At 57.3% G+C, this 12,393-nt stretch overlaps 1 protein-coding gene across 1 annotated transcript in view; it reads left to right on the top strand.

Annotated features, from left to right (window-relative positions):
- PKP2 (plakophilin 2) overlaps positions 1-11,899 on the top strand; it is a 36,198-nt gene extending 24,299 nt beyond the window's left edge. Inside the window, exons 7-13 of the mRNA XM_007531762.3 lie at positions 5,979-6,096; positions 6,696-6,857; positions 7,999-8,172; positions 9,014-9,167; positions 10,552-10,741; positions 10,980-11,067; positions 11,188-11,899. Coding sequence (XP_007531824.1) covers positions 5,979-6,096; positions 6,696-6,857; positions 7,999-8,172; positions 9,014-9,167; positions 10,552-10,741; positions 10,980-11,067; positions 11,188-11,256 — 955 coding nt within the window. The 3' untranslated portion in view covers positions 11,257-11,899. The remainder of the gene's footprint in view (positions 1-5,978; positions 6,097-6,695; positions 6,858-7,998; positions 8,173-9,013; positions 9,168-10,551; positions 10,742-10,979; positions 11,068-11,187) is intronic.
- Positions 11,900-12,393: the final 494 nt, after the last annotated feature.

Below are 12,393 nucleotides of genomic sequence, written 5' to 3'. Positions count from 1 at the left end.
CAGTCACCTGAGGGCCCTGGAGGAGTTCCCAGAAGCCCCTCCGTGTGAAAATCCCTCTCCTCTTAAACTCTACACACATCACACCTGGGCCAGCGTCCCATTGGCCAGGTGGGAGCACAGGTGTGTCCCCTCACCCAGACTCCCCCCACAGCATCCATGTGTCGGGATATTGTGAGGATGTGGTTGAGCTTGGCAGGGCTTGAACCTGAGGGGTGTGTCTATCCTGTCTCTCTCTCTCTATTGAGAGGTTGAGCAAGGAGGGCAGTAGTAACCCCAAACGTGTCCCTCATCCTATCAGACTCCCTGCCTTACAAAGCACCCACATTCCTGATACTATGGCCATTAGATAAAAAGGAAGGGGGAGATGTTGGTCCTTAAAGCCAGCCCCCCTGCTCTGCTTACATAATCATTGTTTTCACTGAAAGATCCCCACCACCATGTTATCCCCTCAGGGTATTGCTAATTCAGTTAAAACCATTGCAACAGCTACTAAGGACACTTCCACCTTCCCAACATGCCTTTTGCCTCTCTCCACCCCCTTTCCTAGCCAATCCCGTCCCGACTTGCCACTTCTGGAATTCTCCCATAAAATCCTCTCCTGCTTCTGCTTTCGCTCTCTTTGCTCTTTTCTCTTCTGCGACCCGACCCAGAGAAGGGCTGGTGGGCATAGTGGGAGGCAGCCATTTTGCTAGCTCCACGTGGACTGAACCACTGTGCTCACACCCAATTCTGGGGCATCCGTGTGAATAAAGATTTGTGTTCCTGCTCCGCCACAAGTTCCTGGTCTCTTCTCTCTCCCCCGCAACACAACCTGACACCCATCCTCTGTGCTTAGTGTCCCCTGTGCCCCTGCCATGTGCTCCTGCCCCAGCGTTCATCCCCGTGTGCAAGCGCAGTGTCCCTGCCTCCAGGCTGCCCCTGCATCCTGTGCTGCCTCCAACAATCTATGCATCAAGTTCTGGCCCTGTAGCTCCCAGCACACAGGAACTGTGGCACCTGACTTGTTTTCCACAGACCCCCTGGAGCCCCTGAGTCTTGGGCTCCTTAGACCTCTCCACCCTCCCCTGCAGACTCCCTGGGTCCCCCAAGTCTGTGGCTCCTCAGACCTCCCCACTCTCCCCTGCCCAGTCACCCCCAACTCTGAGTACAGGGCAGGAAAAGGCTCACTGGATCTCACCTGCCCACAAGCCAGATGCTTGAAATAGAGGAATGTGACCTGCTGCTTCAGATCATTCAAGGAACGCCAGGGCCCATGAGATATCTCCCCTGGATGGTGCACTGCCCTGCCATGCCCACAGCCCTGGGGTGAGCCCGGCCTCTACTGCGCTGAGGGAAGCTCCCATGCTGCCTCTCGCCACCCCCTTTATCTATCTATCTAAAAAATAAATTTAAATGGGCTGAGGAAGACTGGGGAAACAGCACAGGGGTTCTTCAAAAAAGATTCTCCTGCCTGGGGCTCTGAGATCCCCAGCACCACCATCAGCCCAAGCTCACCAGGCTTCTGGGGGAAAAATAATAGTGGTAGTAGTAGTAATAGTATTAGTGGTACTGGGGCAGGGAAGACAGCACAGTGGTCCTGCAAAGAGACACTCCTGCCTGAGGCTCTGAGGACCCAGGTTCAGTTCCCAGCCCCACCATCAGCCAGAGCTGAGCAGGGCTCTGGTAATATATATATATATATATATATATATATATGGTGAAGGAGGACCTACTGCCCCAAGCTGTCAGAGCACCCTGCTCTTCCTGCCAGAGGCTGTCCACACAGGCCTAGCACATGCGCTTCAGGCTGGGATTTGGACTTCTGAGGCCACAGAAGCTGGACGCTTCTCAGGCAGCTGAAGGGAGATGCAGCCCCTCAGACTGCTGGTCCATCATTCCCACCCGTGTCTGAGGTGTCGGCACCCACCATGTGGGTCCACACGTGACCACAGGCGGTGTTTCCCGCCCACACTTCACCTCTGGGTGCTGCAGACAAGATACTTAAGGGCCAGGGAGATGACTCAGCTTCTTAGAGCACCAATGTGCAGGCCTGCAGCCCCATGGGGCCTGGATTCAATCCCCAACACCACCTCATACCTGAACTCTGCAGTGCTCTTACCCCTGCTCTCTCCCTCTCCCTCTCTCTCACTCCCTCTCTCTCACTCCCTCTCTCTCCTCCTACTCCCTTTTTCTCTGTCCTCTGTCTCCTCTCACTATATCTCATAGTAAATAGATCATTAAAGTGAAACAAAAGATACAAAGGCTGTTACTAGGTAAATACCATCTTCAGTGCAGAACAATGGTTCTTTCATAAGCCACATCCGGGGACTGAGGTCATTGTTTGGTGACCACTGGACAAGAATCAGGTGGTCAGTCAGGCAGCACCACTGTGGCCCTGCTCGTGGGGCTGCCCTCTGCCTCGTGGCCCTGCATCAGAGAAGGTTCATCTGTGGCTCCGTCCTCTCCTCATCCTGCCCCACCCAAGCCTGGCGTTCCATCACTCTTGACCCTTGTCACAGGAGCTGTGACACCCAGCCATTCCCACATGGCCCTTCTGTCTTCACCCTCAGCCTCCACCCCAGGCACAGGACCCCTGGGCCTAGGCTGCATTTGGGGGTGCCTCGGCACCCACCTAGCCTGGCATCTTGATTTTCTTGTGGGTCAACTGAGGCTGTCACTCCATTCCGTCCTAGCCCACTGCCTCTTTGAGCAGGACAAGGCACCCCTGTGGAATCTGGGTCACCCCAGACTGCACAGAGGCTCTGCCAGAGCTGCTCAGGTGTCCAAGAAGGACGGCTCACTGCAGCCTCCCCGGGCACCATGGGCCTTCTGGGGGAGGGAGGGGTTGGGCAGTCCCCTGCCTATGAATTGGGACCCTGAGAGGCACTATGTCCCCCAGGGTGGAGCCCCCAGGGTTTTGTGCCCACAATGAGCATGTGCTTAGCCCTTGACGGGAGCCTGCGCTCACTACAGTTTGGGGGTATTTTGCTTTTGTCTTTAATGTATTTATTGACCTGAGAAAAGGAGTCAGGGAGGGCGGCAGTGGGGGGGGGGTGGCAGAGCCTCACACAAACACAGGTGATGCTAGGGACCAAGCTCAGAGCCTCAGGCTTTTCAGTCCAGAGCTCTGGCCACAGTGTCACCTCTAGTCACTGCACTCGATTTGTTCTAACACAGCTCCTGGGCTCGAACTCAGGGCCTCACATGCAGCAAGGTATGTACTATCTTTCAGTCTTTGCTGGTTTTTTTTTCTTTTTTAATTTATCCTTGGTGATTTTAAATTCTTTTTTACTTTTATCTATTAACGGGATATTATTTCTTGGGACCAGTGTTGGCCCAGAGGCACCATCTTGAATCTCCCCAAAGTCTCCCCAGAGTGTGCGTCAACACTCCCACCCACCCAGCACACACCACCATCCCCCTTGCTGCTGGGGCAGCAAGGATGGGGCTCCTCACCATCCCACCACCTGAAGGAGCCCACATCCTGCTCACACAGACCAGAGACAGGAGGACACCCTGCCCTGCCCTGCCCTGCTCCCCAGAAATCCCCTGCAGTTCCAGGCTCTGAGCTCAACCCCAGCAGAAACGTAGGCCAGTGCAGGGATGCCTCTGCTAGACATCTGCCTGCACTTGTCACTATCATTAGCATTGTTATCTTTGTCTTTACTATTATTTTATTGCTACCAGGGTTATCTCTGTGGCTTGGCACCTGCACAACAAATCCACCACTCCCTGTGGCCATTTTTTCCTTCCTTTTTTTTTTTTTTTTAAGATTTTATTTATTTATTTATGAGAAATGATAGGAGAGAGAGAAAGAATCAGACATCACTGGTACATGTACTGCCAGGGATTGAACTCAGGACCTCAGTCTTGAGAGTTCAATGCCTTATCCATTGTGCCACTTCCCAGACCACCCTTTTTCTCCCCCTCCTCCTCCTCCTCCTCCTCCTCCTTCTTCTTCTTCTTCTTCTTTATTTGACAGGACAGAAAGAACTTGTGAGGGAAGGAGGAGACAGAGAGGGAGAGAGACAAAAAGACACCTGCAGACATGAAGAGTTCCCCCTGCAGGTGGAGAGTGGGGACTGGAACCCCAGGTCCTTGAGCATAAGAACAGGTACCCTCAGCAGAGTGTGCCACCATCCAGCCCCTCCCTCTTCCTAAGACCACCGTCTGATACCCTGATCTCTGGTTTATGTTTGGGGTCTTCAGCATTTGAGGCCTCGAGGGAACTGTGCGTGAGCAGCAGTGTGAACATGTCATGGCCCTGCTCTCTGAGAGGCCGGCTGTGCACATGCTGAGCTCCTTACATGGAGCTGTCCGCCGCCCCCAGCGCCACTCCGCAGTCTCCCTGCCAGGCTCTGTCGTGGAGGGTAGGCTATCTCCATCCCCTTATCACTGCCATTCCCGGGCCAAGTCAGGCGGGAGCAGAGCCCACGCTGTCACCAAGGATCAAATGACAGGAAGCCTGATTAGCCCCTTCTCGGTGAGTCGGGGCTGGATAATACCAGACGCCAGACAGCAGCGGGCGGTGATGGGGGCCTGGTGACTCTCCTCACCCAAAATAACCAGCCAGCCTGCCCTTCAACACCATCGCCTGCCTAGTAGTGAGGACAGACTCTGAGCAGGTGGGGTGGGGGGCACTGCCACCTGCCCTGGGCAGTGAGAACAGACAGTGGGCGGGGCAGGTAAGGGACAGCTTCAGGCATAGGGTGGGTGCTGGACTGGGACTCGGGGACTGGGGACACAGATGGGCAGATGGGATGCTCCAGGCTGCAGACTGGAGAGCTGTGCCCTCCTGGCGTCCCCAACCCTCACAGGGACAGCCAGGACACAGCCCCAGCCTCAGTTCCTGTGGACAAGGAGCCGGGGCCGCACTCCCCTAGACCCCAAGGTCTAGAAGAATCTAGGGGCTGAGGCATGTGTGGGCTTGGGGGGAGGCGGTGCTTATCTTGGCTTTGCACATGGCCCATTCGCTGCCTGTAGGGTGGGGATGGAGCGTCTGGGGGTGGGAGAAGCTGACTGGGCCAGGCCCTGCAGGATCAGGGAATCACACAGGGGTCTCCTTAAATGCCACAGCATCCACTCAGCAGCTGCTCTACCTGCCCTTAGAGACTGGGAGCTGTGTTCTAGGAACAGGCAGTTTAGTGCCCTCACACCAGCCTGTTGGTGGGGCCTGTCATTGTGGTGTGGCCTGAATCTCTCCAGGTGTGGCCTGGGGTCTCTCCAGGTGTGGCCTAAGTCCAGGTATGGCCAGGGGTCTCTCCAGGTATGGCCTGGGGTCTCTCCAGGTGTGGCCTGGGGTCTCCAGGTGTGGCCTGGGGTCTCCAGGTGTGGCCTGGGTCTCTCCAGATGTGGCCTAGGGTCTCTGGGTGTGGCCTGGGGTCTCTCCAGGTATGGCCTGGGGTCTCTCCAGATGTGGCCTGGGATCTCTAGGTGTGGCCTGGGTCTCTCCAGGTGTGGCCTGGGGTCTCTCCAGGTGTGACCTGGGTCCCTTCAAGTGTGGCCTGGGTCTCTCCAGGTATGGCCTATGGTCTCCAAGTGTGGCCTGGGGTCTCCAGGTGTGACCTGGGTCTCTCCAGGTGTGGCCTGAGGTCTCTAGGTGTGGCCTGGGGTCTCCTGGTGTCTGGATGAGTCTGTAAAGAAACCTTCCCTCCAATGCTCCACTTATTGCTGTGGAAGGTGAGCCCCAGCACCTCCTGGGTCAGAGCTCAGCTGGGCAGCCAGGTGGGGATGAGCCTCTGCTGGGGCTGACCTCCATGGTATCTACCCTGGTCACCAGCCCCAGTCCCTGTCCCTGTCAACTGTCCATCACCTGCCCTTTTCACCTGCCCTCACAGCAGCATGTGGACCCCTGTCCCCTTCACCATGGTGACAGGGAGGTGACAGGTCTGCCCAGCCAGGAGCAGTGGCCTCCTGCTGTGGGTTGTCCGAGGCCACAGGTGTCCCCCCCACCCCCGCCTGTTGGTCAATGTCCAGGTTCTCAGACCCTGTGCCCTCAGGAACATGAGCTCCGCGGGCCCCGCGGGCAGGAAGCTGATGAGGAGCCGTGAGGGGCTGATTGACGCACTAGTGCACTACGTCAGGGGCATCGTGGCGGACCACCAGCCCGACGACAAGGTGTGCCCCCTTGGCCCCCAGCCCCCCAGTGTCCCGGGTGAGCCTGCCCCTGCCCCTTGTGACTGACCCGCCACCAGCACAGAGCCACTCAGAGCACCCTCCGCACTGTAGGCTGTGCCCAGCAGTGTCCCGGCCTCGAGTGCAAACCCATTCCACAGGGTGTCCACTTGACAATGCTGAGGGCCTGGGGTGGTGGAGAGGTGCTCTGCTGTCTCTCCTGCTCCATCATCCTCTTTGCTCTTTCCTGGTTTCCTCTCTCTCCATCTCCCTTTCTCGGTCTCTTCCCTCTCCCCCTTCTCTCCCATCTCTCTGTCTCCCTTCTCTCTTCCATCTCTTTTGCACCCCTTCTCTCTCTCTCCCTCTCTCTCTCTCTCTCTCTCTCTCTCGCTCACTCTGTGTGTGTGTGTCTTTCCCCCTTTTCTCCTCCCTCTCTCTCTCAGTCTCTTCTCTCTAGTCTCTTCTCTCTCACCCACCTCTGTCTCTCCCCCTGCCCCTCCCCCTTTGTCTCTCCTCCCCTCTGTCTCTCCTGCCGCCCGTCCCCTCCCCCAATATATTGAATAGCCACGGGCCTGTGAGTCTCATGTGTGCCCCCCCCCCAGGCCACGGAGAACTGTGTGTGTGTGCTGCACAACCTGTCGTACCAGCTGGAGGCGGAGCTGCCCGAGCCCCACGCCCACAGCTTCTGCGCACAGAGTCGAGGCCCCCAGCCTGAAGACAGGAGTGTGGGCTGCTTCGGGGGCCGCAGCAGGAAGGCCAAGGAGGTACTGCCCAAGGGTCACGCGTGCGGGGTGCGAGGTATAGGGTGCAGGGGTGGAGTGTACAGGTACAGGGGCTGGGCCCAGGCCAGCCAGGATGCGGTATGCTCACTCCTGGTCCCCACACCTTCCCATTTGGGGTGCTCCTCTTCCCCCTCTTTTATCTTTACTTAATTATTTATTTGTTTCATTGCATGTGCAATTTCACAGCTGCTGGGCCCCCTTTTCCACACAGAAAGCAAGAGAGAGAGAAAGAGGGGGAGGGAGACATAGAGACAGAGACACCCCACAGCCCTGGAGCTTCCCTTGGTGCCTGGGTTCCAAACAGGGCTGCCTGGCTGGTACAGCCCATGCCCTGCCCACTGAGCTGCCCTCTGCCGTCTTCCCTCTTTACCCTTGCAGTGGGGAACTGGTGGTTACGGGGCAGCTGCTGGCATAGGAGAACAGTCCCCCATCCGGTGACAGGGGCCTGCAGAGCTTCTACACCAGGACCCCAAAGTCCACCCAGAGCCTCCACCCTCCCCAGACCCCCAGCTTTGGTGCAGTGCACCCCACACCCACTCCAAGTTGGGTGTTGAACTTTGTATTTGTTATGCGTCTGTCCGAGTTTCTGTTTCTCCTCCAGCAAGCGTGTTCCTGCCTTGCTCCCTCTGTGCTGGCCCAGCACAGTCTGCACATCAGGCCATAGGAGTGGCAGCCAGGGGTAGCTCAGCCGGCGGGTGGCCTCCCAGGCCTGAGGGCCCCACTTGCTTCCTGGTGCTCAGGCTTCTCCTGTGCTGTGACAGGTCTTTAAAAAATGAAAAAAAAAAATAATACCTTTAGCTATTGGATAGAGAAAGCCAGAGATCAAGAGAGTGGGGGCAGAGAGAGAGACCTGCACCATGGCTTCCCTGCTTGTGAAGGGTCTCCCCTTAAGATGGGGACAGGGACTTGAACCTGGGTCCTTGTGCACCCTGCCCTGCCTCTTGTGACCTGGTGTGCTAAGAGAGTTCAGGGGAACAGTTCCCACCAGAAGGCACTGCAGCTCGCCGTGCCCACACTGCCTCATATACCACTTCCCTGGGTTGGGTCTGTGGCATGGCCCCATACCTAGTGGGGTCCCCCGTCCCTCAGCTCCTCACCAGTCCTCCCTCCCACCCGGGCCCAGGAGTTCCAGGACCCGCCGCTGCCAGAGGAGAAGAGCAGCCCGCGGGGCGTGGAGTGGCTGTGGCACTCCATCACCATCCGCATGTACCTGTCCCTCATTGCCCAGAGCAGCCGCAGCTACACGCAGGAGGCCTCCTTGGGCGCCCTGCAGAACCTCACGGCAGGCAGCGGGCCTGTGAGTACCCTGGGAGGGGCAGGGGCAGGGGCAGGAGGGGTCCCTCAGGGCAGGGGATGAGCCCTGTGAGTAGCCCAGAGCAGGGGAAGAGGCAGGGATGGGAGGCGTCCCTCAGGGCAGGGTGTGGCCCCTGAGTACCCCAGAGCAGGGGCAGGGATGGGAGGTCTCAGGGTTTGAGCCCTAGAGGGGAAGCAGGGCTGCAGGTGTGTCTGTATTTCTCTCCCTCTCTATCTTCCCCTCCCCTCCCAATTTCTCTCTGTCCCATCAGAGAGAAAAAAAAAAAATATATATATATATATATATATATATATATATATATATATATATATATATATACTGAGCATTGGAGCCAGGCAGTGGCACACCTGGTTAAGCGCACACATTACAGTGCACAAGGACCAAGGTTTAAGCCCCTGGTCCTCACCTGCAGAGCGAAGCTTCATGAGTGGTGAAGCAAGGCTGCAGGTGTCTCTCTGTCTCTCTCCCTCTCTATCTCCCCCTCTTCTGTCAATTTCTGTCTGTCTCTATCCAATAATAAATGAATAAAACAAATATTTTAAAAAAACACTGAGCAGCCTTTTAACCCGGGAGCCCAGCTGCAAGCCCCTCTGAGTAAAGCAGGACACACGGGGTGGGGAGAGGTCACTAGGACACAGCCTGGCTGGCACAGACCGGGGTGTGGGCCCAGGCCACAGGGCAGGGCTGTGGGCTCCGGCAGCTGCTGTCTCTTCCTCTGTATCTGTGCCTTGTGTCTCTGAGACACAGGATTTGCAGCAGTGAGCCCGGCTGTGTCAGCCTCAGCGTCAGCGCTGGCTCACGCTGCCCACCCACCCATCCCCAGATGCCGGCCGCCGTGGCCCAGGTGGTGGTGCAGAAGGAGAATGGGCTCCAGCACGCCCGCAGGATGCTGCACCTCGGGGACCCCAGTGTGCGGAGGACAGCTGTGTCCCTGCTGCGGAACTTGTCCAGGAACCCAGTGCTGCAGAGTGAGATCGGTGTGTGAGCAGCCTGGGGGCTGGCTCTGCCAGGGTGGGGGAGGCCCATGGTGCTGCCCCACCTTGCCTACAGTGAGGGGCTGTGAGGCCCCCCCCCACAGGACTCAGTGTGCTTGCCTGGGTAACCGCCGCCCTGTGCATGCCTTGGGATCCTTTGCGCCCTGCTGTGACTAATGGGGGGGGGGCAGCCACTGGGCAGCCCTGCAGGAAGCTGGGGGCCTGCTGGGGGGGGGGCTCAGCTCATGGCACTCCTGCCCCTGGGGTCTCTGGGCTCCTGTACCTGGACACATGCCCTGAGGACAGTCTCCATGCTCAGTTGGAATCTTTAGGCCAAATCCCCAAAGGGGAACTGCTAAATCAGAGAAAGAGCAAGTGCTGGCATTGGCCTCAGTACTCAGCACAGAGCACTATCTTCTTATTTGAGTGTTTGCCAACCAGATGTGTGTGTGTGTGTGTGTGTGTGTGTGTGTGTGTCTATGTCTCTACTGTCTGTGTCTCTTTGTCTCTGTTTCTTTTATTTATTTATTTATTATTATTTATTTTCCCTTTTGTTGCCCTTGTTGTTTTGTTGTTGTAGTTATTGCTGATGTCGTCATTGTTGGATAGGACAGAGAGAAATCGAGAGAGGAGGGGAAGACAGAGAGGGGGAGAGAAAGACAGACACCTGCTGACCTGCTTCACCGCCTGTGAAGCGACTCCCCCTGCAGGTGGGGAGCCAGGGGCTTGAACCGGGGTTCTTCCGTGGGTCCTTGCGCTTTGCGCCATGTGCGTTTAACCCGCTGCGCTACCACCCGACTCCCTGTCTCTGTGTTTCTATGTGCATGTATGTGTGTCTGTGTGCATGTGTCTGTGTGCCTGTATGTCTGTGTTTTACCAGGGACTGGCCCCCAGGTCTGAATGTATGTGTCACCATAACTGAGGGACCTCCCCAGCTCTTTTTCCCCCTGTATGTGCTTCTGAGGGCAGGGGGGCGAGATAAAGGCGTATAGAGGGAGGGACTCCACAGCCTGTCTCCCCTGTGCCATCCATGGTGCCCCTGTGCCATCCATGGTGCTCCTGTGCACAGTAGAGACTCGAACCCGGGCCTCACTGGGCTGGGCATGTGCTCTGGCTGCTGAGCTGTCTCTCCCAGCTGTGCTCCTTTAAAACTGCACCCAGGTGGATCTATGAAAGATAATAACTCACCTGGATAGTGTGCTGCTTTTTTCATGTGCTGACCCGGGTTCAAGCCCAGCACCCACCACAGTGAAGGAAGCTTCATGCTGTGGCCTCTCACTCTCTCATCTCTGCTTTCTGTCTCTCTGTAAAGAAGTAAGATGCACAGAGGCCTCTGGGTTCTGACGCCCAGCCATACTGACCCCTTCCTCACCCACTCCCATTGCAGCCAGGGAGACCCTGCCGGACCTGGTGTCTGTCCTCCCTGACTCTGTACCCACCACTGAGCTCCTGGTGGAGACCACAGCTTCCGCCTGCTACACGCTCAACAACCTGGTCCAGAACAGCCTGCAGAGTGCACGGGACCTGTTGGGCACCGGGGGTCTGCCCAGGGTCATGGCCATCAGCGTTGAGGACCAGTGAGTGCTCTGTACCCCCAGTCCACCCACACCCTGCCACACACAGCCTCAGGGGCTGCCCAGGGTCAGCACCGAGGACCAGTGAGTGCTCCACAAAAACACAGAGCCCAGCCTCACAAGAGACAAAAGGTCTCCTGTCCCCTGGCAGCTCTGAGCTCCTGTCCCCTGTCTCCTGGCAGCTCTGAGCTCCTGTCCCCTGGCAGCTCTGAGCCTCTCTTCCCCCCGCCCCCCCCCCCAGCCCGGCATCTAGCAAGGCCAGCAGGGCGGCCTCAGTGCTGCTGTACTCACTGTGGGCGCACACAGAGCTGCACCAGGCCTACAAGAAGGTGAGGAGCTGAGGGGACGGAGGTAGGGGTGGGTGGAGGGGAACACAGGCCCCGGATATTGTCCTGTCCAGGGCACTGGGCCTCGTGTCCTTCCCACCAACCTGTGTGCTCACTCCCCAGGCACAGTTCAAGAAGACAGATTTTGTCAACAGCCGGACTGCCAAGGCCTACCATGCCCTCAAAGACTGAGGAGAGCGGCCCTGTGGGTGCCCTTCGTCTCCACTGCCCCAGGAAGCTCCTACAGCACCGACTATCCCTCTCTACAGCCCACTCCTTCCCCAGAGCCTGCTGGAGTCCCCTTCCTGGGGGCCAGGCCCTCTCTGCAGTGGCCTCCATCCCAGAAGCCTGGATGCCCGCCTGAGGGAGGAAGCGTGTGGCTGCCATGGGCCCGGTCTCCAGTGTGCAGGCGCCTCCCTCCCAGGGCTTGCCCCTGGCCGCTGGGGAACACAGAGGCCTTCAGGCTGAGCAGCAGGAGGGAGTCTGGGCTTGCAGAGCTCCCAGCCCTCCAAGCTGCTCTCTGACAGGAGTGAGAGGCTGGAGGGGATGTTGGTGGCAGTCCTACAGCCCTTCCCTCAGGAGAGCCGCCTGCCCAGGTCCCACCAGCGGGGAGCCCTTCCCATGCTCAGGCGCTCAGGGCCCGAGAGATGTCCCCTAGGGGACTCCACATGGCCTCCCACATGCCCCCACACACACACCCCACAGCCCCTCATGGCATCCCTGCTGTCCCGTGGTGGTGGCTTTTCCTGATCTCATAGTTTTATTATAAGAAAGAGAGGAGGAGAAAGAGCCAGAGAAAAACAAGTCACAGGAAATAAACTCCTTTCCAGTCACAGTGTGTGCTCAGCTCTTTGTTATCTGTGGAATTTGAGATGTGTTCCATCTAATCTTTTATTTATTTATTTTTATTACCCAGAGCCCTGCTCAGCTCTGGCTGATAGTGGTGCTGGGGATGGGACCTGGGGCCTTAGAGCCTCAGGCAGGAGAGTCTGTTTGCAGAACCATTATGTCATCTTCCCAGCCCTATTCTTTAATATATATGTTAAAGAGATACAGAGAGAACGATACAAAGAGAGACCAAAGCCCTGCCGAGCTCTGGCTGATGGTGCTGCTGGAGATGGGACCTGGGGCCCTAGAGCCTCAGGCAGGAGAGTCTGTTTGCAGAACCATCGTGCTGTCTCCTCCACCTGAATTATTCAACCCTGAACTCTCACAGAAGACCTGGGAGGCTCATCTAGTCCAGGAGCAGCGCATCCCAATGCTGATCTTTAAAATCCGAGAAAGGGAAGCTGCCTCTTCCAGGACAATGTTGGGTGCCTGTACATTCCT

Source organism: Erinaceus europaeus, chromosome 7 (genome assembly GCF_950295315.1).
Source record: "Erinaceus europaeus chromosome 7, mEriEur2.1, whole genome shotgun sequence".
Classification (NCBI taxonomy): Eukaryota; Metazoa; Chordata; class Mammalia; order Eulipotyphla; family Erinaceidae; genus Erinaceus; species Erinaceus europaeus.
Note: the sequence above shows the minus strand (reverse complement) of the source record. Positions and strands in the feature narration are given on the sequence as shown.